Raw genomic sequence first — 15,862 nt, forward strand, 5'->3', positions numbered from 1 at the left:
TACTATTTATTTACAAAAGCCAGTTCTGAAAAGGAAATGGTTTGAAATTGTGTATCATTCATTTTTTTTGTTAGAGTCTTTAGAAGTATTCTTCATTGTATGAAATGTTATGCTATATTAAGGAGAATGTGATTTTATATGTAACAGAGATTAATCATCAAAATACTTTCTGCTTACACCATTAATAAGAATGTTTTCATAGATGTATTTTTTTATTTCAAGGCTGTTATGACATTACTTCATGTCTAGGTATGCTCATATCTTTTTCTAAGAGATATTATATGTTATAGCTTGCTGGAAGCCCCACCTGTCCTTGCAGCGGAAAATTTTTTCCTATCATTGTAGGCTTGTCTCTTTTAATGCCTTATGGTAGTATCCTTTTGTATATGTCTGTCCTAACTCTGGGCTTAGAAAGGAGAGTTCTGAAATTCAGAGATGTGGGATCAGATTCTCAACAAATTCCACCTCATCAAGTATCACTTAGTGACAACTTCAAGAAAGAAATAATTAATTTGGTAGAATCATTAAGGTTAATCTGCTGATAATCACATTAATTATTCTCTATGCATCAAACATGTATTCCTGAAAACAAATGGCAAGTCAAATTAAAAAATGTAAAACTGATGTGTCTGTTTTGACCCTATGAGAATGATAAATAAAAAGAATTTAATTTATAACCTCAAAGTTATGACTAACATTATACAGAAGCCAATCAGCTTGAAAAATACTATTTCCAAACATATACATTACATCTCATTGCATTACAAGATTTAGAATAAAGGCATAATTATTTATGACTTGAAAATGCTGTTAATGGCATCTAGGTTTGGTTCATTCCATGTGTGTCATGGCTGCAACTCTGAACTGGAGTTTATTTCAGAATGTTATATATGTAAATTACCTTATAAAAAATACAGCCAATATTCTGCAGACATTTTAATGTTTTTTAGACACTTCATCAGTCTGATGAGTCCTAACACCGCCTAAAGAATATGCCTCAGCTTTAAAGAGAGATTTGTCTCCGGAGATATCCTAAGAATGTTTGTTTTCCTAGTGTCTATGCGAGTTTTCCTTTGGGTGCCCCGGTCTTTCACATCTTCTTAACTTTCTGCTGAAAAGTACAAGTCAGCAGAAGGTTTCATCGTTTTTTTAGAAAATTGGAAACTTCTAACCAACAGTAAATGGAAAAGATAAGTAATGGTATTGAATTACTCCTTCCCTCATTTGGTCCATAAAGATAGTTGATTTGGAGTAACTGTGTTAAATGATGTGAACTACCAGCTGGAGACCCACATAAAATGCATTTTGTCAAAAGAGAGTATAGCAAGCTTCAGTACAAACGAGGTTCCACAAACGACTGTTATAAACCTGCTCTTAACAGAGTAAAGGAATACTTAATGGATGAACCACAAATAGCAATCGCTAATCTAAGCAGTCTCGAGAACACTGATTCAAAACACCCAACCCCAATATAAAGAATGTAAGTTTAAAATAGGGCTACAGTTAAAGAAATGTTTATAATAAAAAAACCACAACACAAACATTGAAATAACAGCGAAACACAACAACAACAACTGTAGAGATGCCACAAACACACTAGCTTTAAACATATTTACCAGTCCCATGTGATGTCCCAAAAGTACTTTGCCATTGCATCCAATTGTCGCACTGAGGATCATCTTCACAAAACCAATAATAATATTAACAATCCAACTGGTTCCTGAAAAGTCAGCATTTCAGTGCATGTTTGGTTCAGAATGGTCCCTGAAGTCCCCAGAAGCATACCAGACCTTGATCTGATCTTGGTTACCAATTATCTGAGCACAAGATGATTCCCCAAATCCAACCACTGATATTTCCCTCAGATGCAGTAAGTTGCTACTTTTAGGCTAGGTCACCTTTCTGTTGATTACTTTCTCTCTCTCTGTTTATCTCTCTTTCTCTCTCTCTCTCTCTCCCTTTTCTTTCATGGTCCATGTTTATAAAGAAAAGTGTTGAGATGGGAATAAATTGATTGGATAAAGTCACTCTACCTTAATTGTCACAAGGCAAATTAGCTGGTAAGTCACTGCTAATATACACAAAATGATAATTTACACAGACAAACATTACCGCAAAATACTGTATATGGCACCACTATAAAGTGAGCCTACTGCTTTGTAATATCATAACTTTCAAATTGCAATGGACATCAAAGGCCTACTTGCTCACTTGGGCATAACGAGTTATGGTTAAGCTGCTACTTACTGACTTAGAAGTCCTATGTTTGAGACCAGGCTGTCTGTGTGAGCACATGAAATGGAGAGCAAAGAGGCTCTAATTAATTTCTTCCCATTATAGTCATAGAAGAAATCTGAAAAAAATAATGGCTATATTATCCAGTGTATTTAATCAATCTGTTTACAGCTCAAGCTTCAAACTGTGAATCTGAAAGCCATTCAAAAACATAACATGAACTACTGAAACTATCTTAATCCAATTCAGGATCACTGGAATAAAGAGTTTTTCTTAACTACATCAGGGACAAAGCAAGAACTCACTCAAATGGAATTTCCATATGTTTTTATTGCGCCATTGCAGTTTAACAAGAGTAAAATTTACTAATTGATAATATCACAGGTTGTGTTTTACTGTTGTAACTACTTGTTTTAATAATGGTCTTGCTACTAATACAGTTATTAACATTGTGATTTCCTCTTTTTCTTGTTTTTTTACAGTTCACTGGTAATAATGTTGCCTTTACTGCTACTGTGGTTGCCCATGAACTTGGGCACAATCTAGGGATGCTGCATGATAATACTAATGCCTCATCCTGTTCTGGAAGCTATATTATGTCTCCTTATGCAACGTAAGTGTCATTCTAGTAAACTATTTGAATTACATCATTGTCATAGCCTAATAAACACTTTTGTTTGACTAAATTAATAAAAATTAGAAAATAAGCGTAGATAATTTAATTAATTTAACTTGCACTACTAGTCATTAATTGAGCCAAATGTCTCACCCAGTTGCTTTTATGAGCACTGTCAATCACAATGCAATAGGGTAAATGTTAATTTAAGGGTATACTTCCTCAACCAACTACACAAATTCCAAATCCCTTCAAAACTTTTGAAAAATAGTCTTTGTTTTGTTTCTCTGGTTTATGAACTTTGGTTCATAATGGTTTATGGTTTGAGGGATGCCGTCAAGCTGAAGAAGGAGTCCTATAGGACCTTTTTGTCCTGTAGGTCTCTGGAGGCAGCTAATAGGTACCGGCAGGCCAAGCGGAATGCGGCTTTGGTGGTTGCTGAGGCAAAAACTCGGGCATGGGAGGAGTTTGGGGAGGCCATGGAGAACGACTTTCGGACGGCTTTGAGGAGATTCTGGTCCACCGTCTGGCGTCTCAGGAGGGGGAAACAGTTCAGTGTCAACACCATATATGGTGGGGATGGTGCGCTGCTAACCTCGACTCAGGACGTTGTGGGTCGGTGGGGGAAGTACTTCGAAGACCTCCTCAATCCCACTAACATGCCTTCCAATGAGGAAGCAGAGCCTGGGGACTCTGAAGTGGGCTCTTCCATCTCTGGGACCGAGGTCACCGAGGTGGTCAAAAAACTCCTTGGTGGCAAGGCCCCGGGGTTGGATGAGATACGCCCAGAGTTTCTCAAGGCTCTGGATGTTGTAGGACTGTCTCTGCAACATCGCATGGACATCGGGGACAGTGCCTCTGGATTGGCAGACCGGGGTGGTGGTCCCCCTCTTTAAAAAGGGGGATCGGAGGGTGTGTTCCAACTACAGATGGACAGAATTTCTAGGTGCAGCCAGGGTGTTGAAGGGGTCCGGTTTGGTGGACTCAGGATTGGGTCACTGCTTTTTGCAGATGATGTTGTCCTCTTTGCTTCATCAGGCCGTGATCTTCAGCTCTCTCTGAATCGGTTCGCAGCTGAGTGTGAAGCGGCTGGGATGAGAATCAGCACCTCCAAATCCGAGACCATGGTCCTCAGCCGGAAAAGGGTGGAATGTTCTCTCAGGGTTGGGGGAGAGATCCTGCCCCAAGTGGAGGAGTTCAAGTATCTCAGGGTCTTGTTCACGAGTGAGGGAAGAATGGAGCGTGAGATCGACAGACAGATTGGTGCGGCATCTGCAGTAATGCGGGCTCTGCATCGGTCTGTCGTCGTGAAAAAAGAGCTGAGCCGTAAGGCAAAGCTCTCAGTTTACCAGTCGATCTACGTTCCTACCCTCACCTATGGTCATAAGCTATGGGTAGTGACTGAAAGAACGAGATCGCGAATACAAGCGGCTGAAATGAGTTTCCTCCGCAGGGTGTCTGGGCTTTCCCTTAAAAACAGGGTGAGAAGCTCAGTCATCTGGGAGGGGCTCAGAGTAGAGCCGCTACTCCTCCTCATCGAGAGGAGTCAGATGAGGTGGCTCCTGGACGCCTCCCTGGTGAGGTGTTCCGGGCACGTCCAACCGGGAGAAGACCCCGGGGAAGACCCAGGACACGCTGGAGGGACTATGTCTCCCGGCTGGCCTGGGAACGCCTTGGGATTCTCCTGGAAGAGCTAGAAGAAGTGAGAGGGGAGAGGGAAGTCTGGGCCTCTCTGCTCAAGCTGCTGCCCCCGCGACCTGACCTTGGATAAGCGGAAGAGGATGGATGGATGGATGGTGCAACTCTTGCCTGCCATCAGCCTTTACCAGTACAGGCTGGCATCACCACCATGAGATATCATAGCTATGCAACTTATCATTCCCCCTGTAGGCCACCCCTAGGGTTGTTTGCTCACCATATGCGAACTCGCTGTGCTAAACACCTCAGTTCAGAATTGGCCCATTGGTCCTCTGCTTGTACCACAGATGACAACCTCAGCAGGGCTTCCGTATTTTCCCAATTGAAACTATACCTAAACATCATAGCCCATATGTCTTGCAAATGTACCAGCTACACCTGCTTTCCTGAAAGTTCACCAATTTTCTTAGTATACATTTTCCTTAATAATAGTATTAATTATATTAATTATCCCACTTAATTAATTAATACCCAGAATTATACTTTATGAGCCCAAAATTAATCCCCTTATTTTGGCATTCCTAACTGGTTTGTTCAGTTTCCACCCCTTGGAATATAAATTTTCTGCAGTAATGAACAAACCTTTCCTTTTAAACTATAGATATGTGACTAGCCTTATTATTGCATGACTTGTGGACTTATTACTCACTTAAATCCCAGTAAATGTCTTTTTCTTGCTGTCTCTTCAGTTCTTCTTTTCCACTTTCTTTCTTTTTTTCATTCCACTATTGTAGGCAGGTCTGCAAAATGGAAGGTGACAAAGCAGTTTCTGTCCATCTCATTTTCATGGTTGTCGACCTGGTGCCAACACTCAAACTTTGCTTCCATGCATTCATTGGAACAGCTTAGCCGCTAGTGCCATGCCGCACCATTGTGCTAGTTGTAACCCAATCTCCTGCATGGATTTTATTTTGCTAATTGCCTTCACTATTTATTTAAAAACCTTACAATAGAAGTTGCACTATTGCAAAAGGCCAGAAAATGGAAACAGAAAGAACCATTTTCCCTTTCCTGTCTTCCTGCACTACCCTTCTATTTTTTTCATTGCCTGTGTGTCCTTTTTTATTTTATGGTAACTGCTACCTGAAAGTGTGGGCTAAAACCTCTCCAGAATCCAAGTGCCAGATCCAGCATCTCTCCTAAAGCTGACCTGTTTTCTTTACTCAAGACAGCTCATTTTTCTCCATTTTATTGCATGGAGATTCATAGGCTGTCTTTTAAAACAACTGGTCAGTCAAGTTTCGAATTACTGAACCTAAGTGTGTGTACTTTTTAATTACTGCTGGCCCCGGCACAGCTGTTAGGACCCTCACGCCGCTGTGCATTCCTGACTTGCTGGCTGAGCTTCCTGCTGCACCATCCCCTATCCTTTGTTCTTTGGCTTGTCTTGGTTCATTCAAACCAACTCCTAAACTGGTGCACTTTTTTCCAACTCAGTCATTCTTGCACTAGTACTTTCAGACCTTTCACACACAAACACTTGAATTCCCTTAATTTCCATTGTTCTTTGTTTTAATTCCACAATTTCTTTACTCAGTATCCTTAAGCCATCATCCAGTTCATGCCCTCTATTCAACAATTGCCATTCACACTCACCAGCTCCTCTGCCTTCTATCTGATCTCTTTGTCCTAAATCAAACTTCAGTGCAGCACTGGTTACCTTTCCTAACAGTGGTGAAATATCTATCAGTGTAACATGTTCTTTAAATACTGGACAGACCTCAGAATTACCTGGAGATTGTGGTGCAGTGGAGAATAATGAAAGAAAACATCCTTGCTGTTTTCCCTTCCTTTCATCTCCCTCCTTTTCCTCACAGTCACATTCCCACTTTTTATCTGAGCACTCATCTGTCTCATGTAAGTCACCCTCCCATATTTTAGGGTTCCAGTCCGATCTGGTTACTATTGCCCTAACTTTCACCATGGGTGGTTTACATTTCTTTTTTCTACTGCTTTCACTGCTTTCTGCTTTACCAGTGGGTGTTCTACATGCTAACACTTCACAATTATCACACCAACTGTTACATTTTTCAAAACTCTCACACATTCCATAACTTTCCCTTTCATTCACTTTGCTATTTTCTTCCACATCATGATCTTCCTTATTACAAAATAATGCAAGCTAGTAAACCTCTTATAACAACAGCTGTCTTCTTTAAACCTGATCTCTGTTTTCTTGTTTTTAATCCTTCCAGCCCCCTTCTATTTTGTGGCACACTCAGCTCAGCTTCTGCTTTCTCAACCTTAACTACAGGTTTCCTAGCTTTAGCCTGCTTGCCTCTGCCACTCCATTGGAAGATGGCTGACTTTAATATAAATTTAGGCATTTCTGAGTCCACAATGCTACTCTAATACAATTTGCCACCTTCGTTATGGGTTGGCCTACTTTTGGCCCTGTAAGCATACAACATACACATACATACACAAAGATCCTAAACGAATAAGTACTATATGAATGACGCATGCATCTTTTACCACTCCCTAGCACTTTAATTAGGGACTCACTACACCAGCACTAACAAACATGTGGGTGTCCTTGTGATACACATGAAGTCTCTACACTTTGTTGGTTATATTCCATTCAGCAACCAAACAATGTTTTACTTCCACCACATGTGTACACTGGGTGCCCTAAAATTCACATGCATAAACAAACACATACATCAAAACAGTATTTGCAAACAGGGTGCAAAACATGGTTACCCCAATATCCTGCTGACTACACCAATTGTTTTATTTATTGTTTTATATAAATTATCCCCACCTTCCCTTCTATATCTATAACCTCAGGCAATTAGATGTATTAAAAAGACAAGCAGGAGTTAAGTTACACATAAAATAATATATTACTGATAATAATCAGAAATAATAACAAAATGCAAAGTACATTTAAATATTGGAAACCATACAACCTGATAAAATGGTGATGTGTAGTTCAGGTGGCACACAGACTTGTAGTTGTACTTAAAATGTCTCTAGTTAAGGCATCATTGGTGCTCAGCTTTCTTCAGAACAGGCCTCAAGCCTGTTCAATATGTTTGCTGAGGTGTGCTCTTCATTGTGCTGTTCTTGTCAGTTCATGGTGTGATGGTCTTCATCAGTTGTTAACAAGAGAAAGATACTTCTACATCATCACAGGTTAGCAAGAGAGATGGAGTAAGATAAAACAAGCAAATTTCTGGGATTTCTGTCCAACCCCTATAGCAAATAGGACATCATGGTACTTAAAGGCCTCTGAGACAAGCCAATTCCAAACAGCCATGCCTCAGAACAATGGGGGAAATAGAACATCTTAACACCAGCCCCCAAACCACATGTTAAACATCCTGACATCCTTGCAGGGGGTTGAAAGACTTTAGCAGAGAAATACTAACCAAACTGGTTTAAGACACATCCTCTCCCAACTCTGTCGTAAAATTCAAAAACACTCAGTTGTAAAAGGGGGGGTTGGGAGGGGGTAAACACTAATACATTGCTTTGCCTAAATTACAAATAAAGACGTACAAAATATTTATCAAGTTATATGTAAAATCTGACATCACAAAACTAAATTTATTATTGTAGTATTTCCTTCTACTTACCCTTTACCCATTTTCTCAAGGGTAAATGTTCTCGTCAAGTTCGTTATCGGGTTGGTCTACTGTTGCACTTTAAGATGAACACACACACACACAGACCCTAACCACAGTGCCCTATGAATGACACACACACGCTGATTAACACTTAGCACTTTAAATCACACAATAGCCTGTCACTCAGCACTTCAAGAGACTTACTTATTATCGGCACGAACAATATACAATGTTTTAGTGATATCTCAGACCTAAATATTACTTTTGGTCTACAAGAATACATTTAAACATACAAAGACTCAGCACTCTTGACTATTGGGCATTTATCAGCCAAGAATACCTTCTTTATCGTACTGTCCCTAACTATTGAGTGACGCCCTCACTCTCAGCCTTATAAACCCTGCAGCACAGAAATAATGGCAAAAATCCGGCTGTCACCAAGTGCTCAAAGAAATCTAACTTATTACTTCAGTCACTCTAGACATTAAGACAAAGCATAGAAAGTTAAAAGCAGCATGCTATTTATTACAAGAATAATGATAATACCACTGGAAAAAAGAATAATAGAAAAATAGGTACTGATAGGAAAGTCTAAATATATAGTCTAGAAAAAGCTTACGAAAAAGTTACAGATGACAAGGATGAATGTCCCAGGGAGGCGTTTGATTTAGCAATTAATGTTCATGATGCCTTTCTGACGACCAGTGCCATCTTCATCCGTTCCTCTTCTTCTCCTTCTTCTCTTTGCTTCTGATGTTGCTTTCAAAATGAGGCATATTTATTATAAAGTTTCATGCCGTGGTTTCACAACACATGCACCTGATTGGCTGGCTGTCAATATGACGGATGCATTTTGCTCACCAGGTAAAAGTTCTTTAAAATTGCCTCAGTTTTTCCTTTCCCAGGCTGTAAACCCAATTGATGCCCCAGATGTCCATCCGTAAAGTAATCAATAGCCTGAGGCTGTAAACCAAATTAGCACTAAGCTATGAACAACTGTTATAAAAGTGAGGTATAAGGAAGAGGATATGTCTTTTTTATTATAATGCCTCCTACATCTGAATTCATCTTGTTGGGATTGAGCAAAATATAATACAGAATAAGATGTAGATTTTATACACCATAACACCATCTATAGTCTAGTGACCCACATTCTGCTTACAGAGAAACTTAAGCATTACACACATTTGAATTTATTCCTTGGAGAGTCGCAGTCAGGGCGGGTGATGGAACGGTCCTTACGGATGATGCTGGACTGAGCAGATGTTTAAAGCTGATCCTTAGGCTAGGATGTTGGACATCTCTGCGTCCACGGTTCTTGAGGCTGACCTTCCAATTTGCTGTGAACCACACAATCTCACTGAGATTGCACAGGTGATGAACCAGCTGAGGGTAGGGAAGGCTGCAGGGATCTGTGGTATCTTCTCCAGGTTGGTGGTAAGGGTGTCCTCCTTGCATTGCAAGCAATCTTTGCTTCCATTTGGGACACGGGCATCATCCCAACTGACTGGAAAAGAGGACTTATCGTCCCTTTCTGGAAAGGGAAGAGTGATCACCTGGATTTCAATAAATACAGGTGGATAACACCGCCGTTGGTGCCAGGTAAGGTCCTTACTATGGCCATCCTCAATAGGATCCATGATCACTTGCTCACCTACCTGCGACAGGAGCAGTCTGGTTTTAAGCCTAAGAAGTCTGCCATCAACTGCATACTGGCACTGAGGGTTTTTATGGCGCACAAACACGAATATTGGCACATTTTCTTTATAGCCTTTGTCGATTTTTGTAAAGTGTTCAAGCAGTTGATCGAGTTGCCCTGTAGGACATCCTGAGACTTCGCAGGATCCCCAAGGTTGCTGAATATCATGACTGGCCTGTACACTGGTATTGTGAGTGCCTTGCAGAGTGGAGGCAGAACCTCTGTTTTTCCCAGTTAATTCTGGGGTTCATCAGGGGTGTATTCTTGCTCCTACTCTATTCAGTGCTTTCATGGACTGGGTGTTGACCAAGGTTGTGGAGTCCACAGGCTGTGAGACATCTGTTCGTGAAGAAAGATTCACTGATCTTGACTATGCTGATGATGCTGTAATTTTTGGAGAATCAATGGAGGCTCTGATTGGGGCTCTTGAGAGACTGAGCGAGGAGTCTGAGTGTCTTGACTTGTGAGTGTCCTGGATAAAAATTAAGATCCAGGCATTTAATGACCTCTAAGGCAAAGTCATTGGCAGTGTGTCTGTCTGTAGAGAGAATGTCGACCTTGTTCAGAGGTTTACTTACTTTGGCAGTGATATTCATGTCTCTGGTGACTCTTCCTATGAAATCAGTAGACAGATTGGGAGAGCATGTGATGTCATGAGGTCGCTGGAACGGGGTATGTGGCGCTCCCAATATCTTTGCAAAAGGATTTCGAGTCCTGGTGCTTCCTGTTTGCTATATGACTGTGAGACATGGACATTATCCAGGGACCTGAGACAAAGACTGGACTTTGGTACTGTTTTTTTCGGAGAACCCTTTGGTACTGATGGTTTGACTGTGTGTCGAATGAGCGGATGCTCACAGAGTTCCAAATGAGGCACATTACTTGCATTGTGAGGGAGCGTCAGTTACGGTACCATAGCCATGTGACCGGATTCCCGGAGGGTGATCTGGCTCACAGGATCCTCATAGTTGAGGACCAGAGTGGCAGGACCAGGCCAAGGCGACGCCCATGTAACACCTGACTGCGGCAGATAGATGGCCATTTCTGGGGATGGGACTGGACCGCTTGTCTGCCTGGGGGGTTGCCAACCAGGATCCCAAGCTGTTTTGTCATGTGATGGGTGTGGCAACACACTGTACCAGTGCATGCTCACCAACCTGACCTGACCTAAGTTAATAAGCTGAAATAAAATGAGAAATAAGTAAAAGATTACTTGCCTTAATGCTAAAAGTATTAAATATTAAGCAAATGAGTTGGAGTTACTGCATATGCAGCAGCAAATAATTATGATATTTGACATAATTTGACTTTTTTAAAAATATTTTTCAGTCATGTTCTGGCCTCAGAAAATCCTTGGGCATTTTTGACATCAATGAATTCTGTGGACTTATTCATTTTTTGTTCTGATTTGTTTATAAAAATGTTGAATTCAGAAGAAAATCAACCATGGGGTCATGCTGTTTTTATTACGGATATCACCATTTTGCATCATTGTTGTGCCTGGATTCCTGGTGGTTACTACGGATGATACTTGGGTGTGTGCAATTTGTGACGTCATCATCACTTTGGCTTAGGGTTCAGTATTGAGCAGATAGTGATACAGTTCTTAGCGTTTTTATTTTGTTCAAGATTACTGGTTTTGATTTACTTTGTTCAGGCTATGAATTATGTCTTTTTATTGGGCTATGGTTGTGTTTTTTTATCTTACTCTGTTCTGTTTTAATTACTTTGATTTCTGGTTTATAATGCTTGGATTATTGTTTGGTGTACTTTCCAGCTTCTGATTCCTAATTAAAATAAACCAATGATTACTTTCTGTAGTTATTGCAATAGCATTCATTATAATGTTAGAAGCCTGACCAAATCTAAAAAATGGGGAGAATTATAATAAAGTTAACATATTATTTAGGAAAGGTGGATAAAATTGAAAAGCTGTAAATTTACTTTTAACTAAAAGAGAAATTGAATGTGGGTCTTTCTTTAAAATTTTTATGTGAGGGTAATTCAATGCTCAGATAATAAGTAGCTGTGCTATATAAAGTGTGGTGACATACAATATCATGCCACATGATTTTTGTGTCATTTAACCAGCAACTGGCATAGCACCTATAAACAAATGGCTAAGGCCATGCAAACATAGTTATTAAATAGAGGCAATGACTAAAAACAAAACGGCTTTCCTAGAATGACTGCATTTTAAATAAACAAGTAAAACTTTACCTACTTAACACAACTAGGCTGATCCCAGAACTGCGAGGTATGGGCTATGGGGATTGGCTGAAGAAGCTGAACCCTTTCAGTTTAAGCAATCAAACATTAGGTGGTGACATGACTGAAGTGTTCAAAATTAAGAAGAGAAAATTTATATGGTGGATCCAAGTTGTTATTTTAAAAGAAGCTCTTCCACAATAACTTGTTAAGTGCAAGTTTCATACAAACATTGCCCCATAGTGTTATACAGTGGTGTGAAAAACTATTTGCCCCCTTCCTGATTTCTTATTCTTTTGTATGTTTGTCACACAAAATGTTTCTGATCATCAAACACATTTAACCATTAGTCAAATATAACACAAGTAAACACAAAATGCAGTTTTTAAATGATGGTTTTATTATTTAGGGAGAAAAAATCCAAACCTACATGGCCCTGTGTGAAAAAGTAATTGCCCCCTGAACCTAATAACTGGTTGGGCCACCCTTAGCAGCAATAACTGCAATCAAGCATTTGCGATAACTTGCAATGAGTCTTTTACAGCACTCTGGAGGAATTTTGGCCCACTCATCTTTGCAGAATTGTTGTAATTCAGCTTTATTTGAGGGTTTTCTAGCATGAACCGCCTTTTTAAGGTCATGCCTTAGCATCTCAATTGGATTCAGGTCAGGACTTTGACTAGGCCACTCCAAAGTCTTCATTTTGTTTTTCTTCAACCATTCAGAGGTGGATTTGCTGGTGTGTTTTGGGTCATTGTCCTGTTGCAGCACCCAAGATCGCTTCAGCTTGAGTTGACGAACAGATGGCCGGACATTCTCCTTCAGGATTTTTTGGTAGACAGTAGAATTCATGGTTCCATCTATCACAGCAAGCCTTCCAGGTCCTGAAGCAGCAAAACAGCCCCAGACCATCACACTACCAACACCATATTTTACTGTTGGTATGATGTTCTTTTTCTGAAATGCTGTGTTCCTTTTACGCCAGATGTAACGGGACATTTGCCTTCCAAAAAGTTCAACTTTTGTCTCATCAGTCCACAAGGTATTTTCCCAGAATCTTGGCAATCATTGAGATGTTTCTTAGCAAAATTGAGACGAGCCCTAATGTTCTTTTTACTTAACAGTGGTTTGTGTCTTGGAAATCTGCCATGCAGGCCATTTTTGCCCAGTCTCTTTCTTATGGTGGAGTCGTGAACACTGACCTTAATTGAGGCAAGTGAGGCCTGCAGTTCTTTAGACGTTGTCCTGGGGTCTTTGTGACCTCTCGGATGAGTCGCTCTGCGCTCTTGGGGTAATTTTGGTCGTCCGCCACTCCTGGGAAGGTTCATCACTGTTCCATGTTTTTGCCATTTGTGGATAATGGCTCTCACTGTGGTTCGCTGGAGTCCCAAAGCTTTAGAAATGGCTTTATAACCTTTACCAGACTGATAGATCTCAATTACTCATTTGTTCCTGAATTTCTTTGGATCTTGGCATGATGTCTAGCTTTTGAGGTGCTTTTGGTCTACTTCTCTGTGTCAGGCAGCTCCTATTTAAGTGATTTCTTGATTGAAACAGGTGTGGCAGTAATCAGGCCTGGGGTGGCTATGGAAATTGAACTCAGGTGTGATACACCACAGTTAGGTTATTTTTTAACAAGGGGCAATTACTTTTCACACAGGGTCATGTAGGTTTGGATTTTTTTTCTCCTAAATAATAAAAACCATCATTTAAAAACTGCATTTTGTATTTACTTGTGTTATATTTGACTAATGGTTAAATGTGTTTGATGATCAGAAACATTTTGTGTGAGGTTTAAAAATGTTTTACATGTAATGCAGGACAGATACATACCTAAATTTGGAATTAATAGGAAACTAAAAAAAACTCCACGATGGATTAATAAAGATTTAAAAAGAAGTTGCAAAGGAAAAACTGCTGTATAAGGCATATAAGACTAATGACTGCAAAGAGAATCGAGCGCGTATGAGAACATGAGGGCAACCATTAAGAAGGATATCAGAGAGGCTAAAAGACAGTTGGAGAGGAATATAGCAGATAAGGCGAAAGAAGACCCCAAGAGATTCTTTCAGTATTTTAGTAGTAAAAGAACAGTTAAGGAGGAGGTCAAGTTCATCAGGAATAGTAAAGGGGAATTAAAAGATACAGACAATGAAATAGCAGATGCCCTAAACTTACATTTTTCTGAGGTGTTTACAAGTGAGCAAGTGGATAACCACCCAGAGATAAACACGACTACTAAGGAGGTACTGAGGGATTTGGAAATTGTAGAGGGAGAAGTGCTGCTCAGATTAAATAAGATGAAATCAAACAAATCACCAGGCCCAGATAATATTTATCCTCGTGTTCTTAAGGAGGCTAGTGAGTACATATATAAACCCTTGACACATATTTTTAGGAAGTCACTGTGCACTGGAGAGATTCCAAGGGACTGGAAAATGGCAAATATCATCCCATTATATAAAAAAGGGTGACAGGGCAGATCCAAGCAACTATAGGCCAGTAAGCTTAACATGCATCACAGGAAAATTAATGGAAGGAATTATTAAGGATAAGATTGAGCAACACATGGCAAGGACAGGAGTTATTCTGAACAGTCAGCATGGGTTCAGAAGAGGGAGGTCGTGTTTTACTAACATGTTGGAATTCTATGAGGACAACAAAAGGATACGATCAAAGTGGAGCTTATGATATTATTTATCTGGACTTTCAGAAAGCATTTGATAAGGTGCCACATGAGAGGTTGGGCATCAAGTTAAAAGAAGTGGGAGTTCAGGGTGATGTTTTTAGATGGGTGCAGAATTGGCTCAGACACAGGAAGCAGAGGGTGATGGTGTGAGGAACCTCATCAGAACTGGCCAATGTTAAGAGTGGTGTTCCACAGGGGTCAGTGCTAGGGCCTCTGCTATTTTTAATATATATAAATGATTTAGATAGGAATATAAGTAACAAGCTGGTTAAGTTTGCAGATGATACCAAGATAGGTGGATTAGCAGATAATTTGGAATCCGTTATATCATTACAGAAGGACTTGGATAGCATACAGGCTTGGGCAGATTTGTGGCAGATGAAATTTAATGTCAGTAAATGTAAAGTATTACACATAGGAAGTAAAAATATTAGGTTTGAATACACAATGGGCGGTAGGAAAATCGAGAGTACACCTTATGAGAAGGATTTAGGAGTCATAGTGGACTCAAGCTATCAACTTCCCAACAGTGTTCAGAAGCCATTAAGAAGGCTAACAGAATGTTAGGTTATATAGCACGATCTGTGGAGTACAAGTCCAAGGAGGTTATGCTCAACCTTTATAATGCACTGGTGAGGCCTCATCTTGAGTACTGTGTGCAGTTTTGGTCTCCAGGCTACAAAAAGGACATAGCAGCACTAGAAATGGTCCAGAGAAGAGCGACTAGGCTGATTCCAGGTCTACAGGGGTTGAATTATGAGGAAAGATTAATAGAGCTGAGCCTTTACAGTTTAAGCAAAAGAAGATTAAGAGGTGACATGATTGAAGTGTTTAAAATTATGAAGGGAATCAGTACAGTGGATCGAGACTTGTATTTTAAAATGAGTTCATCAAGAACACGGGGACACAGTTGGAAACTTGTTAAGGGTAAATTTCGCACAAACATTAGGAAGTTTTTCTTTACACAAAGAACGATAGACACTTGGAATAAGCTACCTAGTAGTGTGGTAGACAGTAAGACGTTAGGGACTTTCAAAACTCGACTTGATGTTTTCTTGAAGGAAACAAGTGGATAGGACTGGCGAGCTTTGTTGGGCTGATTGGCCTGTTCTCGTCTAGATTGTTCTAATGTTCTAATGTTACAA

The 15,862-nt window shown here is 40.1% G+C and overlaps 1 protein-coding gene across 1 annotated transcript in view; it reads left to right on the forward strand.

Moving 5' to 3' along the window:
* The window catches only part of zgc:174164 (uncharacterized protein LOC570656 homolog), an 80,094-nt gene that overhangs the window by 28,401 nt on the left and 35,831 nt on the right, over positions 1–15,862 (forward strand). Inside the window, exon 11 of the mRNA XM_039769401.1 lies at positions 2,718–2,848. Coding sequence (XP_039625335.1) covers positions 2,718–2,848 — 131 coding nt within the window. The remainder of the gene's footprint in view (positions 1–2,717; positions 2,849–15,862) is intronic.

This window comes from Polypterus senegalus, chromosome 1, assembly GCF_016835505.1.
Source record: "Polypterus senegalus isolate Bchr_013 chromosome 1, ASM1683550v1, whole genome shotgun sequence".
Taxonomy (NCBI): Eukaryota; Metazoa; Chordata; class Cladistia; order Polypteriformes; family Polypteridae; genus Polypterus; species Polypterus senegalus.